This window comes from Fusarium falciforme, chromosome 4 (assembly GCF_026873545.1).
Source record: "Fusarium falciforme chromosome 4, complete sequence".
Lineage (NCBI taxonomy): Eukaryota > Fungi > Ascomycota > Sordariomycetes > Hypocreales > Nectriaceae > Fusarium > Fusarium falciforme.
The window spans coordinates 4,428,515-4,446,445 of record NC_070547.1 but is presented as its reverse complement, the minus strand read 5'-3'; the positions used below and the strand labels follow the sequence as shown (position 1 = coordinate 4,446,445).

The 17,931-nt window shown below is 52.8% G+C and overlaps 4 protein-coding genes across 4 annotated transcripts; 2 read left to right on the top strand and 2 right to left on the bottom strand.

Moving 5' to 3' along the window:
• Positions 1-2: 2 nt before the first annotated feature.
• NCS54_00606600 (Delta(14)-sterol reductase) lies at positions 3-1,567 on the bottom strand (the record flags this gene model as incomplete). The annotated part of the gene is made up of 3 exons (XM_053151541.1): positions 3-1,093; positions 1,146-1,450; positions 1,506-1,567. The coding sequence occupies 3 exons, from the start codon at positions 1,565-1,567 to the stop codon at positions 3-5; spliced, it is 1,458 nt and encodes a 485-aa protein (XP_053007516.1).
• Positions 1,568-2,400: 833 nt separating this feature from the next.
• On the top strand, positions 2,401-3,585 carry NCS54_00606500 (MRH domain-containing protein; the record flags this gene model as incomplete). The annotated part of the gene is made up of 3 exons (XM_053151540.1): positions 2,401-2,756; positions 2,809-3,319; positions 3,433-3,585. The coding sequence occupies 3 exons, from the start codon at positions 2,401-2,403 to the stop codon at positions 3,583-3,585; spliced, it is 1,020 nt and encodes a 339-aa protein (XP_053007515.1).
• A 4,745-nt stretch (positions 3,586-8,330) lies between these two features.
• On the top strand, positions 8,331-9,698 carry NCS54_00606400 (Hypothetical protein; the record flags this gene model as incomplete). The annotated part of the gene is made up of 3 exons (XM_053151539.1): positions 8,331-8,489; positions 8,630-9,412; positions 9,471-9,698. The coding sequence occupies 3 exons, from the start codon at positions 8,331-8,333 to the stop codon at positions 9,696-9,698; spliced, it is 1,170 nt and encodes a 389-aa protein (XP_053007514.1).
• A 1,143-nt stretch (positions 9,699-10,841) lies between these two features.
• NCS54_00606300 (Hypothetical protein) lies at positions 10,842-12,030 on the bottom strand (the record flags this gene model as incomplete). The annotated part of the gene is made up of 2 exons (XM_053151538.1): positions 10,842-11,807; positions 11,902-12,030. The coding sequence occupies 2 exons, from the start codon at positions 12,028-12,030 to the stop codon at positions 10,842-10,844; spliced, it is 1,095 nt and encodes a 364-aa protein (XP_053007513.1).
• Between the last annotated feature and the right edge of the window lie 5,901 nt (positions 12,031-17,931).

Here is a 17,931-nt window from a genome sequence, read left to right as displayed (position 1 = left end):
CATCAGTAGATTCCGGGGATGATCCGGTAGCGGACAATCTTGCGGTACTTTTCCCAGTCCTCGCCGTACTTGCGGTGACACTTGTCGTCGTCACGACGCTCGCGATGGATGAGGAGGATGGCAAAGTACAGGATGTAAAAGTAGGTGATGAGCATGCCCCATCCCTTGGCCTCCCCCTGGACAACCTCTCGGCCATCCCGCATCACGAACGCTCCCTCGGCTTGGGCACCGGCGCTCAGGATCTGATAGCCAGCAAGGCCGGTAGGCAGGCAGTAGGGCCAAGACTGGATCCAGTCGCCCAGGTAGTTGATGTGTCGAGCAACTCCCCACCAGCCAGAGATGAGAAGCTTGCTACCCTTCTTGGTCTGGATGTACTTGAGCTGAGACACCTTGGGGTCGTTGGGGTTGGTTCGGAAGGCGTTCTTCTCGCTGTTGGCAGAGCGGAAGATGTAGAAGCCAAGACCAATGAGGGACAGCATCACGGCAAGACCAGCAGGGCCGAGTGAGACAGGGTGCACAGCCAGGTACCGGGTCTGCAGGGAGTATACAAAGGGCACCCAGACAATGTCACCAAAGGCAAGCATCATACCGAAACCGTCAGTGGTGATGTCCATGGTGGTCAGGATGGCTGGCTCGTTCCACCAAGAGTCAAAGACATAGACAGCCTGGACAAGTGTGATGCAGATGGAGCTGTCGGTAACGTAACCGTAGTTGCGGTACTGCTGCGCACACCAGGAGCAGTTGAAGATGATCCAACCCATCATGCCAGGTCGGAGCTCCAGCCACTCCTTGAGGTCAACCTCGCCAATCAGGGGGATGACAACTCGGGGGTTCAGCTCGCGGCCAATGAACCAGTCGTACAGCATGTTGCCCGTGTGCCCTCCCGCGGCAAGCTCGCGGTTCTCCTTGTTTCCCGGCTTGACGCTGAAGCTCCGGGCGTAGACAAAGGTGGCCACAACGTACGAGAAGATGGTGTTGGCGGTCAGGATCTGGATGAAGTTGTCCGAGATGAAGGTCCAGACGGGGAACTCGGCGCCCTGGGCTGCGGTTCCAGCGGCGAGGATAGCTAGAGTGAACGAGCTGCTGTACAGAGCTAAGACAGTCAGCACTTTATTCCTGCAAGAACCAAGGACGTGGTAACACACTGTTGAGTCTGTACTTGAGACGACCCCCAGAGCGCAGCTCAGTGCCCTCCACCTCATGAGCGGGGAGCACGCGGTAGAGGATCAGGGACAGCAGGATGTAGCCAGCCGTGGCAGCAGAAGCCTCCCAGCTAACAAGTCCAGCGAAGCCATCTTGTGGCCATCCAACCTCCTGTTTGAGCTTGTCGAGCGAGAGGGTCTTGGGGCTCAGCAGAGACGGCGCGGGGCAGCCCGAGATGTCGTTGCAGACAAAGTTGAAGACGTATACGAGGACGGGGAGGAGGAAGGAGATGGCGAATGCACCGGGACTAACACGCCAGTTAGTAAGTAGTCTTCAGTTGTGCTTGTCGAGGGTCAACTCACGGTCCAAAGAACTCGTAGCCATGCTGCTCCTCAGAGGCAGCCTTGCTGGACTTGGGGGCCATCTTGCGGTGGATGAAGCTCGTTGTGTCGCGGATGCAATTGAGCAAGGGTATGCAAGATCTAGGAGGGATCTCGAGATGTTATAAAGCCCCTGAGAAGCCACTTCCTCACAAACAACTAGCAACACTCAGGTTTTCAACGCAGAGCCCACCATTGGCAAAAAAAAAATCCTTTGCTTGAATGCACTTACGCACACGTTTGCCGTCGCGGAGCGATCGAGTTCCGCGTCGGCTCATTTAAATGCGGCCTGCGCAACAACATGGGCCCCGCTGCCCGTCGTATTCGGCTCTGAGAGCAATTGACAAATGGAGAGCTTCGATAAGCTTTCAGGGGGGAGCACGGAGATCGGGAGCCAAGGACGCCGACTTGGACAAGCTTTATCCCGGACAAATACTTAAGCCGGTGTCCTCGTCATACTCGCTCAACTCTCCCTCCCACCCTGTCCTTGGTGTAGTTGCCGGCCAATCACCAGCCACCATCGCCACGGGACCAAGCCCCCCTAAACTCTCAAGGGCAGGCTGCCGGGGGTTTAATTTTGGAGAAGACAGTTTGAGGTTTTGAGTGTCGATGGGGAACGCACGCGTAATCAAGGGATGCCATACACTTTCACTTCGCAACTTGAACCTGTTCATCTTCAGAGTCGATTGAAGCCTCATTTTTTGTATGTCGAGATTTGTTCACGCTCTCTCCATCTTTAACGTTCCTTCTTTTTTGGTCTGTGACGTCTAGTTGACCAGGTGCTGCTGTCGCGATTCCAAACTGCTGAATCTGCCTCGAGGCGCGACCACGACCCTCGTCCATCTCGTCCGTTTAAACAATCCCTAGACACGTCGATATGCGCTTCCGATCATTGCCTTTCCTCCTCTCCATAGCCTCGGCCGTCAGCGCAGAGCCGGACGAGCTGCCGTCCACCACAACCCACGCCCCAGCATGTACAGCTACGTCGCATACCGGTAGTGGCGGCTTCTACGACCTGCGGCCGGACATGGCGGTGGTGGCCGACGACAACACAAAGAAGTCGGCCGTGACCAAGGATTACTTCTCCAAGGGGTATGACTATGGCAGGAACTTTACGCTCAACATCTGCGGCGCCGTTGTCGATCCCGTGCACGATGTCGTGGGTGTGGATGCTGGTCTGTGGCAGAACGTAAGCGCATACTACATGTCGCGCGGAGAGATTATTTCTATAGGGTTGGTTAACATGAGTATCTCCCTGAGAGAATGCGCTGGCTAATAGCAACAGTTCCCAATCGATGGATTTGCAGAGCCGAGGTCGCAAGCTGGTTCTGCAATACACCGGTGGCTCTCCCTGTGGTGAGGATGCCGAACCGACAAACGTATTCGGACGACGGAGCGAACTCAGCTACGACGATGAAGATGCGACTTACACCCCCGTGCCCGAGGCCTCTCAGGAGCCCAAGCCGGTAGACACTCGAAGGCGCAAGTCAACCACCATCTCGTTTCACTGCGACAGAGATCCCGGCAGCACCTCTGCCAGCGTCTCTTTTGTCGGAACCGACCCTGAAGAGTGCGCTTACTTCTTCGAGGTGCGGTCCTCGCACGCCTGCGCCCACGCCGAGCCGCACAAGCCTGGTAGTGTAGGCCCCGGCAGCATCTTTGGGCTGATTGTGCTCATCGCCGTGCTCGTCTACTTCCTGGGCGGCATCTTTTACAACCGAACCGTGGCCCACGCCCGCGGCTGGCGCCAACTCCCCAACTACAGCCTCTGGGCCGGCATCTGGAGCTTCATCTGCGTGCGTCGTCCCCTTTCCTCGAAGCGGGAGAGATATCTTCCCTGAATCACTGGCGATATACATACAAAAAAGGAGATTGTGGGACTGACGGGGGGGTGTTTTTGTTTCTATAGGATCTGTTTCTCCGCCTACTTACGGCCTGCATCCGCCGCATCGCTCCTCGGCGTGGCTACAGCAGAGTGAGCTCGAGTCCCAGCCGAAGGGATCGCAACAATGAGGCTGAGAACCGGCTGATTGACCAGCTGGACGAAGAGTGGGAGGATTAAGGGAGTTTTTAACTTTGTCATGGGTTCTGGTGTTTTTTTCTTTCTCTATGGGGGTGTTCTTCTTTGAAGCTGGGTTTCTTCTTTGTATCTAGACGGGGACACACTGGTGTTTGATGGGTTCCATGATTAATGGGTCGAGACACGCTGCATTATCAACTAGCTCTGGAAGACGGGTTGGTATGTTGAGCAATGCCATGATGCTATTATTTCACATTATTTGAGCAGGTGTCTGACCGGCAATGTGTAACTCCTCATGTTAGCTCTGGATCCGAGGGGATGTGTTGATGTTGGTGTTGAGTTCAGTTGGTTACCCTAGAGAGAAGCAAAATCCCCAGAAATCAAGGCCACAGCAGATGAACCCTCGACCCACGGGTTCGCCATGGGCAAATTGGCCTCAATAGACAATCTCCAATTAGCTACAGCAAACCACGACAGACGCTCCAGAAGTTCAAATGCGGACATGTTTGCTTCGTGACGAACCACAGGCCAGAGGCGCATCTTCAGCGCAGTCTAGTCAAGCCCCCAAGAGGGTCTGAGCGAAGCAAGCAAGACAGACATAACGCACACTGCATTCATAGGTGTGAGCGGCACGGCCCATCCCTAAGGTGAAGTACTGTACCTAACGCGGTAGTCACTGTTCTTCTTTCTCTCAGACTGCCTCTCCAAGCCACAGTAAGAGCACGGGCCTTGGGGAAGACGTCTCTTGCAGAGCCTGATCGAAGAACTGCTCTAGCGTGGACTTGCAGATGCTACTAGGCAGCAGGCAAACATGCGTTTGCCCAATTGCCATTGACTTGTCATGCATGTCCTGATGATGGGCAATCGGGCTCTAGGTCCGAAGATTGACATGACGCTGCGGATGCACTGGTTGCATCCGGATCGAGCGAGTTGAGCGAGCCCTCATAAAAAGCAAGGGTGGTTTGTGTGTTGTCCTTTCTATTCTTCCCATTGTGTGTGTGTGTGTGTGTGTGTGTATGTGTGTGTGTGCCTGTCTGTTTGCTTGTTTCCTCACGAGATCTGCCTGGTGCAGACGAACAAGTGTCGAGGGATATGCACTCATCGTCTGTGACGTGACAAACCAACGAGTCGTCAGGGGCCGAGGACACAACCTGCCATGCTATGTCACTCCAGGCCCTCCTCTGGCTTCTGTCACTTCTGAGAAAAGACGAGAGAGAGCCTTGCCCCACCTTTGGCTCTCAGATCTCCGATCCTCAGATCGATTCAGCCCCAAGGGCATCAGATCAGATGGTCCCCCCCTACCTAAGCCCACTCAGACTTTAATTCCCCGTACAATGAAACACAAGATCAGACAGATCCAACCTTGGATCTCGCTTGCGCTCAGATCCACGGACCCGGAAATCGGTTCGATCCAAATCTGCACTGCACGATGAATGGATGGGGGATGGGCAGGGCAGTGCAGCTGCCTCCAATAATAAAAGAGGGAGACAAAAAAAAAAAAAAAAAAGAGGACGAACCCCTGCCGTGGTTTCTCTCAACGGTTGCAGTTCCCCTGCCCAAGCCAAATAGCGTTAGGTGTCTCTATTTTTCTTCCAACGGGCACCAGCAACGGTTTTCGCGTGGAGACGGGAAACAAGTTTTTGTGTAGGTAAGCACCAAGCCTTATTCTGGCGACATCCATGGCATCATGAAGGGTCTCGAGTGTGCTTCCAAGTAAAACACGTTGCCTCTTTGTCTACGTAACCCATTGAGATACCCGGGTCTGCATTGAATCACAGCGGGCCAGCATATTTCTGCAGTGACGAAGCAGCAAAAGTAAAAAAAAAAGCACGCCGCCCTTGACTTGAGTGGCAGAAGCTCCCTGCATTCAGTCTGCTGCCCTCTCCAGCCGAGTGCACAATTTTTTTGCCTCCCCAGTTCACAAAGCCTGGATGGAGAACAAAATGGCATTCGAGAGAAAAGAGGGACCATAAGAGGTGTTCGTCCTCCCGTTCGTAGTCCAACTACGTCAACATGTATTGCCATCCTGGCAGGCAAAGCAATTTTCATGTAGTTTCCTCAGGGCCTGCAGAGCCTAAGCGGCGAGTCTAGCTGCTGAGGCCAGAGACGCTAAGAATGGTGGGTGGGAAATGTTGCAGCAGGAGAGGCGAGCAAACTTGGGGAGGATCGTCGTTCTGGAGATTTGATTCTGTCGTCTTGAGCTCTGCGAGAGGCTCCAAGAGCAAACTCGAGTGTACTGGGGCTTGTTCTATCTGGCTTATCGAGTGCAGAAAGGGGGGACCTGAGAGATCACGGATCATGGGATCATCTTGGAAGCAAACAATTTCTGTAACCCGTCCTTGCCGTTCCAATCTCAGGTCCCTCGAGTCCTGTCTTGCCCTGCCGTTGCCGACATTGGCTGGTGGCCCCCCAATCGCTCCCGCGTTTCAAGCCTCTTCCGTAGAGAATCATGGACGGGTTTCCCAAAATCGAAGGGCCTGCTTAAGCCAAGTGATCTCGGCCCCAGAGGACCCCGTCATCCTAGGAGTTGGAGGGTGTGCCAGCGTGCGTCTCTCTCCCCCGCCGGCCTTGATTACAGACACCCCCCCTCGTGGTCAGCATGCAGAATGTCTCTCTCAGAGAAGACACCCCGTGGGCCATTATCCTGGGCACACCGCCCCCCTGGACGCCATCATGCGGGTTCCCACGCGGCGACAGGGCAGAAGCCGTGCGACCTATCAGTTCCGGGTATCTGGTATGCGGTCTTTGCCCAGGAGGGAAAGGTCGCCTTTTCCTTCAATAGTATCGACGACCACGGCTCAGCCCGAGGATATCAAACTTGCTCTGTCCGGGGTTGAACCCCCCATCCGAAGTTGAGGGAGCGTGGGAGGGGCGAGGAGGGGGAGTGTATACGACTCGGTGACGGCGACGACGGGAACGGGAAGCGCTGGGAGTGGTCGAGCTCGAAATGTTTGGGTCTTGCGTCGGTGTCTGCGAAATCAAGGGGGGAGGAGAGTGGAGAGGAGGACAGATTCTAATGCACAGAGTTAGCAGCACAACTAGATAATGATTTCTGCGAGCGATAGGAGAGGGAGAAGAGGGATCTGGGGAACCTTGTGCCCTGTGTCAGCGGTCTGGAGCAGGTGATGTGCATGCTATGCTGAGTCCCGACATGACACGGCAGTGACCGACTTTTTGAAATTCTACGGAGATCCATGGAAGACTGGCAGACTGCAGGTATGCAGCCGGGCCTTATGCAGCGAGACGATGAACTAATGGGGTAGCACAAGGGCAGATATCCATTAATATTTGACTACTACGCAAAGGTAAATGTTCAAGTTGCGGTCACAGACTCTGAATCAATGCACGAGTGGTAAATTAAAGAGGAATGCCAGTGTGCACACCAAGCTTATCATCATCACAAACTTGTCCCTCCGGTGGTTTTCCCTCTAGCCTGGGGTGGACCACCAGCTGCAGCTCTCCGAGGGGCTTTCCCTCAAGTTTGCCCTCACCATTTTTTTTTTACCAATCCGGATAATTCAAACATAGCCCCGACGAAAGCGGCGGGGGTCTCTCTCCTCTTCCCTTGGCGTGCAGACGTCAGTGCCTAGGTCAGGGCCAGATCTGAGCGAGTGCCACCACCTGCAGCTAGCCCACCTCCCCGGCATCAGATGCCGTGCTCTCAACGGCTCAACTTTCAGCGATTATGCCGAGTGGCTGCCAAGATTTAAACTACCCATCCCTGCACTGTCTCTGACCCGTGTGGCTTTAGTTCGCAGATGACGAGCTTGGACGTATATGGTCAGATTTGGACCGACGACATTCTCATTGGGCCAGCGCCACCGGGGTGGGCAAGCAAAGTAGGGAGTATTCAATCTACGGGGGTGATGTCGAGAGCGATATGCACTACATACGATGCTCAGAGATCCTGTGGGGGAGGGGGGTACGTAGATAATGGAAAAAAACATGCAGGCGAAAAGGGCGACGAGCGTCTGCCCGGGAGCCTCCACTACGGGAAGGGGAAAATACGACGCTGGAATAGCCTGTCGAGGAACTGCAGGCCAGGGGCGAGTGTGTTGCGTGCTCAAGCAAAGGGAAATGGGCGCTGGTGTGGCTGACGAGCAGGTATATCAGATAGCCTGTCCCCCCAGAGATCCAAGGGGATGCATCACCTCAGATGAGACCTCAGATTCTTCTCAGATCCTCCTCAGATTCAAGCCCTGCTCGTTGTCAAATTCTCCTGAATAGGAATAGACCCCTGTTCGACGCCTGAGGAACCCTTCTGGCGGTGCTCTGCCCCCCATTGTCCCGTCAACCTCAGACGTCACCCATTGGCCCTCGGCAACCTGTGCGGACAGTGCGCCAGAGCATTGCCAACCTGTGCCCGCCGTTCCTCTGGACGAACGATCGAGGCTTCCATTTTGGGACATTTCTCAGATTCTTCTCAGAATGGTTTTTAACCGTATTGATCAAGACATGAAGTCGTTCGCCGGAGGGGGGCTTCTGGCACCAATATATAAACCCCCTCTGAATTTTGAATTCTTCTTCCCTTCCACTTCATCCTTCACAACATCATCTTCTCGATTTGCTCCTTATCCAAGTAGCAGATCTTCAAACCTCTTTCACTTCAACCCATCGCCAACATCAAGTATGTTCACCACCCACCCAACCTTCTGATACTCTCTTTTCTCTTCTTTGCATGCAACCTCTGTTGTGTACTGACGCTCCGGCACTTTGCAGATCGCTCTTTGTCCGCACATTGTGGCGGTCAACCCTTCTACGACAAGCTCCATTCCACCGCTATCAACATGTTCGAGAACTTCAACTTCGACGTCACCGTTGAGCAGCTGCAGGCCTATCAGCAGTGGGAGGCCGCTATCATGCAGAACCTCCGCAACCTGGGCATTGATCCGGGCACGACGTTTGAGCCACTTGTCATCGACCCTGCTCTCGAGCAAGCTATCCAGGTATGTATCCTCTTTTCTCGTCTCGTCTTTATCTTTTTCTTCTCGTCTTGACCCTTCCCCTCTTCCACCATTGACTCTTCTTCTGTCTTGGGCTTCACTTATCATACCTAAATGACTTTGATAACTGACCACCACCTCAGATGCAGGCCATGAACAACGCCGCTGTTGCTCCTCAGGCCCAGCAGAACATCCAGGCTGCCCCCGTTGTCGCTCAGGAACCCATTGCCCAGGGTATCCAGAACAACGGCGACATCGTCTTCCCTACCTTCGACCCAGTCCATCTTGATGCCAACCAGCTCGCGAACATCGTTTCCGCCGACTCCGCCAAGGTCGAGCAAGCTACCGGCTCTGACCACGACACCGAGATTGCCTCCGGCGGCGAGGATGACGTCGATGCCGAGGGCGAGCCTGCCTACTTCCAGGATCTCATCGGTTTCCCCAACCCCGTCCCCATGGCATCCGAGGATGTCGCAGCCCTTGTTCGCCTCAGCGCTCTTCCCATCGACCAACTTTCTCAGGTCATCGTCGATCTCCAGAACAGCCTCCGGCTCAGGGAGATCAACATGATGCCTGGCGAGGAGATGGACATTGACCAGCCCGAGCAGATTGACGGTATCCCCACTTTCGCCGACGCTCCTCTCTCCGGAACCAACGACATCCAGAACGTTCAGGTCCATGCCCAGCCTACCCAGACCGCCAACCGTCCTCTCCCCGACATCAGAAGCTTCCCTCCTCCCGATCACAACTCTCGTGCCTCTCGAGATCAATACCTGATTGATCGCCGCGCGGATGGCTTCACCTATCGTGAGATCAGGGAGGCCGGTGGTTTTGTCGAGGCGGAGCCGACCCTTCGGGGTAGATGGCGAACTCTCACGAAGGATCCTGAGCAACGTCTTCGGAAACCCAAGTGGGAGCAGAACGATGTAAGTCGTATCCACCTTGAACTGCCTTTTGACTTGTGCTAACCATCTCCCTCTACAGCTCGTGCTTCTTCGCCGCGTGACTTACCGATGGTTCACCGACAACAACAAGCAGGTCGGAGATGCGCGACCTCCTTGGAAGATTCTGGCCCAGGAGATGTTCGACGAAGGTGCCAGTTACCACTTCGGCAGCGGTACTATCTCCAAGATGTGGGACATCGTCTACGCCACCGACCGGGACAACGCACTCCAGGAAATCGCTCTTGCCAACGCCAACGCCAACGCTTGAGCAACACTTCACTCCACGGTTCTTCACGATGGTAACGATTCTCACGACTAACGAGTTGATACCCCATTCACAACTTTCCAATTGCTTCTTTCAAAACACACAAAAACATGGTGGCTCACAAGGATTTGATTTCACGTTGCATTTGCTCTTCATGTTCTCTCATGGTTTTCTTTTCTTCATGGTCATCGCTGCGCAAGGGGTTTAAGGTCGCACATAAAAGTTCAAGGCAAATGGAAGGCACATAGGTTGACCAAACATTCAACAGCATCTGGTTTTCTCTCGAAGGATCAAGGGCAAGGTCCAAGTAGAGTAGTCAACCACAGATAGCTTCAGGGCATGGTACCCAGCACAAGGATGAACAGGCTGCCTCTAGTTATATGAATTTGATTTTTCACATCACACTTGGTCTTGATTGATACTTGAATGCATCGTGACTTGTTTCTTTGTTGTCGGGATTGGTGGTGACTGCAGGCTGTTGGTGTTGCACGAGGGGATTCGCAAACACCAAGGGCCGACACTCCACGGTAAATCAACGCCCTGATGATTTGACTCTTTGATCTTGCACATAAAACATTAAAACAGTATATTGAACTCATTCGTGTTGCTTTTTATCTACAGTAGGGTTGTTCGTGATCGCAAAATGCGCTGCCATGCATTTTCAGCCCCTGGCAAAAAAAGTTCCAGGCTCCCGCCCAGTGCCTCATACAGGATGTCAACATGCATCTTGTGGTGTGGCCCCCCAAGCGAGCGAGGGCAGGGTCACGTGTGGATGGACATTGCAGAATCCAACACATGCGGAAAAATCTTTGTTCACTTGCCCGAGTGCGGTCCAGTGCATTTGGAATGCCCTCTGGTCTTTTGATGGAGATCGTGATAATCTGTATTGTTGAGCTGGCCGCTTCTATCCCCATAGGGGTGCTACAAGTATCTACGAACAGGCATTGGAAGAGAGCACGCATCCAGTTGACCAGATGCTTTGAATTATCAAACATGATGCAAGCCGTGACCCATATCCATTTGTACATACATGAAATCCATTCCCCTCAGATTCATTGGATCAGCAGTAAATTTCCAGTATCAGGTACAAGTAATCTGCAGAGTATGGCTTTCCATTCATCTAGACCGAGCCGGCCGAGACCGCTTCTAAAGGGACAGGAGACCGGGGTAGAGGTAAGACGGAACACCAATGTGCTGAAGGCCGCGCGTGAGAGCACCAGGAAACTGCTGGATGGTTTTATAATCATGGTATTCTTTGACCAGGACCGTGCCAGCCAAGATGGTGCCGTTGACAGAAAGCTTGATGCCGAGAGGCTTGCCCTCATCGTCCTCGAGATGAATCTTGTCGGATAAACGAGGCAGAAGAACCATGGTGTCCTTGGTCATGGCTAGGTTGTAGCTGATGCGAGATGGTCCGTCAAGGTGAGGTTCACTCTCGTGCTTTGGATCACGCGTGATGGTAGCTTCGACCATGCAGCCCTTCTGGTACATGTCGAGGTAGGTTAAGTGCAGCTGATCAGCATTCATGCCGGAGATATTGCGGGCGATGGCTGTGAAAGGGAGTTTGGCTACGATGGTTCCAAAGAGTTTGTCCTTGACGGTGAGCTTATCAGCGACGATGGACCAAGGGGAGTCCGGCCCGAGGCCATCCTTCATTCGCGAGATGGGAATCATCTGAACATGCCGGTGTGCCTGGCTGGCACCCGAGAACTCGCCACTGTTAAAGAAAGTAAACAGCCCATCACCACCATCAGGGTTTTCATATCCGTCAATACAAGCACGAATGGCGGCAAAGTCATCTCTCTCGAGTAGATGGTCCTGATCCTTAAAGTCGTTGGTGGCAAGGATGAAGTGCTCAGCTGCAACGGCGAACTTGTTCAGGACAAGGTAGTGGGAGGGACCGAGGTCCGAGATACGGAGAGCTTCGGGGGGATTGTTAAAGACGTCGTTGGCAAGCATGCGAGCCTTCCTGGCCTGACGCTTGATCTCTTCCTCCTCGGCTTTGGGGACATGATGAGGGTCGGTCTCAGCTTGGGCTTGTGAGTGAGGGGCGGCGGGAACGGCACCAGGCTCAGGCTTGCGTGAGAGAGCCGGAGCGAAGCGCAGTTGGAACTGGATAGAAGTTAGTACCTGCAAGGATCACGCGGGAACATGTATGTCATCCATGAATGTCATGAATGTCACGCACCAGGGGGACGACACTTACAGGGACCCCGCCAAGGGTCAGGACGGCCACCTCGGTGGAGTAGAACGTGAGCTCCTTCTGGCCAAGCGCGCGGGAGAAGGCGGCCGAGACCAGTCGGGGCAGGTCATTGATAGGGAGAATGCCCGGCATTTTGTCTCGAGAGAAGATATACTCAAGGGGAGACCGAATTGCCCGAGCAAAAGCGACGAGTTGGCGATGTGAGCTTGCTTGCTTAGATCTGAGGTTGTTTGTCTAGGTCTGTGCCGCGTGCGGGAGAAAAAGAGTGAGGGCTACCTAAGGTACCTGGGTACAAGGTTCCACCAGGTTCGATGGCGGCACGGGTAAGACATCCGGTCCATTGACGTTAGGCCCCTTGCCCCTGGACCCTGGCACTTCCAGCGCCTCCAGCTCCCTTCGAGCTGCTGTAACCGCGTTATCTCCACTATAACGTTCCTTACTCTAATCTTCTCCGATACTGCACCTTCAATATCGTGCAACTGCTCTCCTGGCTCAACACCTTGTTTGATTTTATCTCGCCCTTTTTAACATTATTAAAGTTCTTTAGTGGCTCATACCGATATATTTGCGGCTCTGTTGAAGCATGGATGCACTCTCAGTCTTGCTCAGTTCCTCTCTGTTGACCATTCCGACCTCCCGCCATCCTGCTTCGCTCTCGAACTCCTCTCCGCAGTTCGCTCGCCCCGTTCCTTAGTCCCCTACCGAATAAACAAGGATTTAACAGGAAAGAGGACTCCATGGGGCCTGCGGAACAACCAGGAAACTAGTGAGTAGTACCAAGGTTCCTCTTGGGCACTCCCTAACAAATCTCAGACTCCCCGACCGCCATCTTTAATCCCGACAACCCGTCCCGTCCCTTGCGCCACCCTAGCCTACCGTCTTCCATTCCAAACCCTTGAAATTCCCCGATGACACGTCTATATGCATGTGGTGTCACTGGAGCACATTGTGGAACCTTGCCACTGGAAGATTCCCACGGGATCACAGCAGAAAAGAAGCCTTGGCAACGAAATTGCGGTCAAGGATGAGCGGTCAGTCATTGATGATTCATTGGAAGCCTTGCTGAAGTAGATTGCCGGCTCTGGACCCAGGATACAGGGGTCCGCCTTGGTGGTTTAGCTGGAACTCATGTCGTACATAGGTGGCTCGCCCGTCCACTCGTCGATCATCACCAAAGTGGCAACCAGAAGGAGAACCTGACCGCATAGATGTCTTTGGTATGTACCTCTATACTCGTTCATGAGCGAAAGAAACCTCCGAGTCCCCACTTAGCCCAACTTAACTTTAGGTGTTAAGCACATGCAAGGTCCCTATGACACAGTGCAGCTATGTACCAGGTTCTACATTACCAGAACTTGTTAGACAGTGAGAGGAAATGCGTCAAAGATATACCAGAAGCTTTATGTAAGTGCTGGTAGCCCCATCGATCTATGGGCAGAACCTTACTAACCCCCTTACTCACCTTGGTAACTCCTGAGATTCTACCGACGATCTATCCTTTATAGCCCAAGGACACCTACAGAAGGAAGCACTTCAAAGTCTTGAAGACTTTGGGGAAAGAGGAAAGACCCCCCGGGGCTTCCGAGATGCTCAACGGCTAAGGTGTCTGCCCCCTGGGCGTCCGGGGTCACCGTGACACAACAGGTCTGTACTTACACGCGCAAGGCATGCAAGACTTACAACAAAGGAAATGGAAGGTGGTATCTCAGTGTCCCGGAAAGATGGAATGGAATCCCCGGTGAGATATGGGCTTGGACTAGATGCAGCGGCCCTATGGGCGTCAGGGGCAACTCACGATAGGCTCAACTCCGTTACAAGTCATACCTGGCTCGTGGGACTGTACCGCGGCTAGCTTTTGGAAAGTCGTTGCCACCTAGCGGTGTATCCCCCAGCGTTCAAGGTACGGAATTCTCTGGCCCTCTTGGTGTATAGCAACTGTCGCACAGCCTACCCGGGTAGCGACTGATGCTAATAGCTTGGATTGACGAAGAACATAGTTAGAGCCTCATGCTACCGAGGCCCCCTACTCCTTGTCCCTCAACGGTCGAAAGCCCCCACGATTGAAGGTTCCTGTGATCGAGATGGACGAATGCTCGAAGCGTATGGATACCTGCTACCGGACCGAGGTACTGTCATGAACGAGGATCGTCTGTCTGTTGATAAGCCAGCTCTGGATCTCTGATACTCCACAAACCTTGCAGTAACTCATACAATGGGCTTCGAAACGAATCCCAGAGGACTATGAGGGAAGTAGCACACCAAGCTCATGCGTTTAGAAGGGGATTATAAGCTCTTCCTGAGACGAGAGATTTCCTGAGAAACGTAGGAAGTGCGTGGAAGGCCCATCAGCTTTGCTGCCAACGGACCCTGGAAAGACATACTTAGGATCCCAATCGAAACCACTGTGTTCGAAAGTTGAAGTCCCATTCTACATTCCTTTTACCTCCGACCGAGTACGAGCCCCCCAAGCGAAAACATTATTTCCTACGGCCACCAGAAAGTGGAGAAGAGGATAAGCTACAAGCTTTAAGTGGATTTAAACCTTTAGAGGAAGCAGGAGTGGCAAGGCGTATAAATATACTTGGTTGCTGGGTGGTCTGAATCGAGGGTTACCTTCCTTCACGATGCGGAGCCAAGAGCAACCAGGGTCGCAGGCAATGCCCCCAAAAAAATGAACACAAAATGTATATTTGGATGAAAGGAAGTTTTTCTTACTGGAAAAAAGTTCAGAGCACAGGGTTAGGTTAGAGTTTCTCCGCTTCGCTCGGCTGTACCTCTGGAGAAGCAGCCTGGGATATGAGAATAGGGGCACCGGGTTACAACTCGGGTCTCTTATGATGCTATCAATCTAAACTTTTCTAGACCCATTGAACTCTGAGAGTATATCGCTGGATATTCCAGAACAATACGTGTTTGCACTCTGAAGGGGCATGATGCAAACGATGGCCCCTGAAAATGGTAGACACTTTTGCGATGGCAGTTTGCAATTGCGACGGATAAGATTCGCATCAAGATTTCCCGGCTTACTACCCCATTTGCCCGCCATGAGATGTTGATGGCAATGGGGGAGAGTAAAATTGCTACGCAGAGTGGCCGTGGAAGGTAGATTGGGGAGCCCCTGAACTGGACCACCTGTTGAGCTTGGCTCATGCGATATTATCCCTGGGCCTTCGATCTCCATTTAGATATGAATACAAAAGCACTAAATCGCTGAATCTTTTGTCCTTGCGATGGTCCTCAAGTCTGGGGAGGGGCAAATGCCCAGTAGTTCTCCCAGAAGAACCTCATATGGATGTTTACGCTCGCTCCCGTTTTCGCAGTCGTTCTCGTGGTAGTTTCTCGTGAATCGGTTCGTATAGGCTCTCGTTTCAACTCGGTAAAGGAGTCTATTCTTCAAAAGGCATTGGTCTCGGATAGAGGGATACCACATCTGGCACAGCCTGCGGATCTAGAACATCGATGGACCTATCGAGGGGAGCAAGTATAATGATACATAGCACACAGCTCTCGGACGCCGAAAATAAAGAGTCCCAGACCAGACAACCAGTAAAACTCACATGATGTTCGAGCAGGATGCGATCTGAAGCCAGGTTTGTGTTGACAATCGTGGAATTCGTGCGTAGTTAGCAGACATACAATGAACTCGCCGAGGGAAGGGAGGGAGATGGTAGAGGGTTCGCGTTCGTCTATAGGGGGCCAGTGGATTGGGTCATATTCTGGTAGTATCGTCTGCGCCGGACGCGCGAAGTTCTTGACTTGAAGGCAAGGGACAGAGGGAAGGAAAAGTTGAACGGATGTTTCCAGGAGATCTCTGCAATATAGCAATAGTCAACGCTTATCCCGGGGGTGTAGCAGGAAAAATGCTTACCAGGTTGCCAACTGAAGCCCCAATTCCAACTGAGGAATGGCAGTCACTCTGGTCTTGGGAATCCTGTGCTCCTGACTTGGACTGTATCGGAACGAACTCGAGTTCTGAAGGTAACTCTTGCTGGCCGTCAGACTTGGTGACATGGAAACGGCGAGGCACCTCGACGTTCCGGGACACCATATCTTTCTTCTTCAACTCAGGCAGACTGTACCACAGTGACAGCTGTCCAATACCAACAACCATGGTATCAGATAGTCTGCAGCGAGTCACTCATCCGTGGATCAATGATGCAGATTGGGGAGATAAACGAACCTAATAGGAGCCGATGTGGCATGAACGGCTTGGGCATCTTGTTGAAGATATTCTCAAGAGTTGAGAGAAAAGGAACTTGGGAGTTGATGACAGCGCTCCTTCGGGGGACCCTTGATGCGGTAGTGGCCTAACCGCCATTGAAAAGAACCGAGCCGACGAGCTTCAGGGACAAGGTGCAATATAACCAGATAGAACAGAAGGGTAGCCGCCGTGTTTTCAAAGATAATTACATCATTTGACTCAAAGCGGTAAAGCAGCTACAGTCCTGATAAGACATGTAATCTACCTCTGAAAGGAGCATCAGGCAAACACAGCCAGCTGCCGAAGCCACTCTCGGCTGTATTTACAACTACGGGCTGGACAGGAAAAATATTGTTCCCATTAATATCAAACTGCAACGACTTGCTCCCCTTGCCTTTGATTGTTTGATTTATTTGATTGCACCCTTTGTAGTCACTGCGATATTTGTCTCCCATACGTCACTAGATGCTTTTATCTATCAGCTTTCTGAACTCCTAGTCTTCATTATTTCTTGAAGGCACCAATTTGTCGCCGTGGACTGCATAGCCACCTGTCCAGATCCCGCCTCGTCCAAATGATACCACACAATATCCCCAAGCGCATTGTCATGTGCCCATGAGCAGCATCCCTGAACAACAATGTTTGAATATTAAAGGCCGACTTACGGTGGGAGGCAGTGCAAGTTGGTTGCCACAAGGTGCAATGACGTTACAATCTCTTGGCTGACTCGTTTTGCAGTGTCTCGACGCCAAGAAGTCGGGCGAAACCATGATGACGGAGACGGCAACACTCGGCCATGCCACCAAGGATGTCAATCGTTCAGCCTTCCTGGGCGTCACTCAGTCAGCCCTCAAAGAATAAGATCTTCAGTCGATCTTCTAGAAGCGCTCCGTATGTCCCCATCCGTCTCCTGCTGCTTATATATTCTGACGGATTCCCTTCACCTAGGTTCCAATGACAATCCGACAAGCCGTTGAGCAAACCGAATCTATCATGACGTCTCCGTACTCTCGAATGATGCTCAAGACCTTGTACCTCCCTGGCTTCCTCTACAGAACCACCACGGCTCAGGAAGAGCTCCCACAGACAATTGTAGGATGCGACTATCTCGATTGCCCGTTCGGCGACGGTACTCCCAGATACCAGTGGGCCAACTGCACCCTAGCAGACAAGGATTACACAGCTGTCGGCTTCTCGCGGATACCTTTGAGCTTCAACTCCTCCTGGCCCGGCCTCTCGTGGCTTTACGGCGCCAAGCAGAATAGCTCCGCCTCGCCGGCGTTCGAGAAGAACTTTTACCTGGGTGCACCACCCGAGACGAACTTTTCGGGCGTGACGGCGTGCGCCATCTTCTTCCGGAATGTGAGCAGTGCGGTTGGCTTTCAAGGCTCCAGTAGGACGTCGCAGGGTACCTGCGAGGATGCAATGTCGAAGGACTGCGTAGCAGCTTTGAACAAGCAGGTCGCTGCTGTTGACGTCGAAGGTCTCTCTGCGAAGGACGCCTGTGACAAAGTGAAGGACGAGTTGCTGGAGACGATGGACCCTGATTGTTATTCATGGGCCAGGGATAGAGATTGGAACAACATCACCTCCGTGCGTAAGTACTTGAATGTTACCTATATCCATACTTACCTAGGTACTAACAACCTCACAAGCCTTGTCAGGGTCAGACGCGCCCAAGCCTATCTCACGCCAGGAAAACTCTACGTCCAACTGCTGGCCAGTCTCCCCCAAGGACTACAGTCTCACAAAGGTCGAATCATACGTGGTGGATCGAAACGGGGTCCGTACTTTCGTCTTGCAACGAGAAGCCACCTGCTAATCTAGCTAAC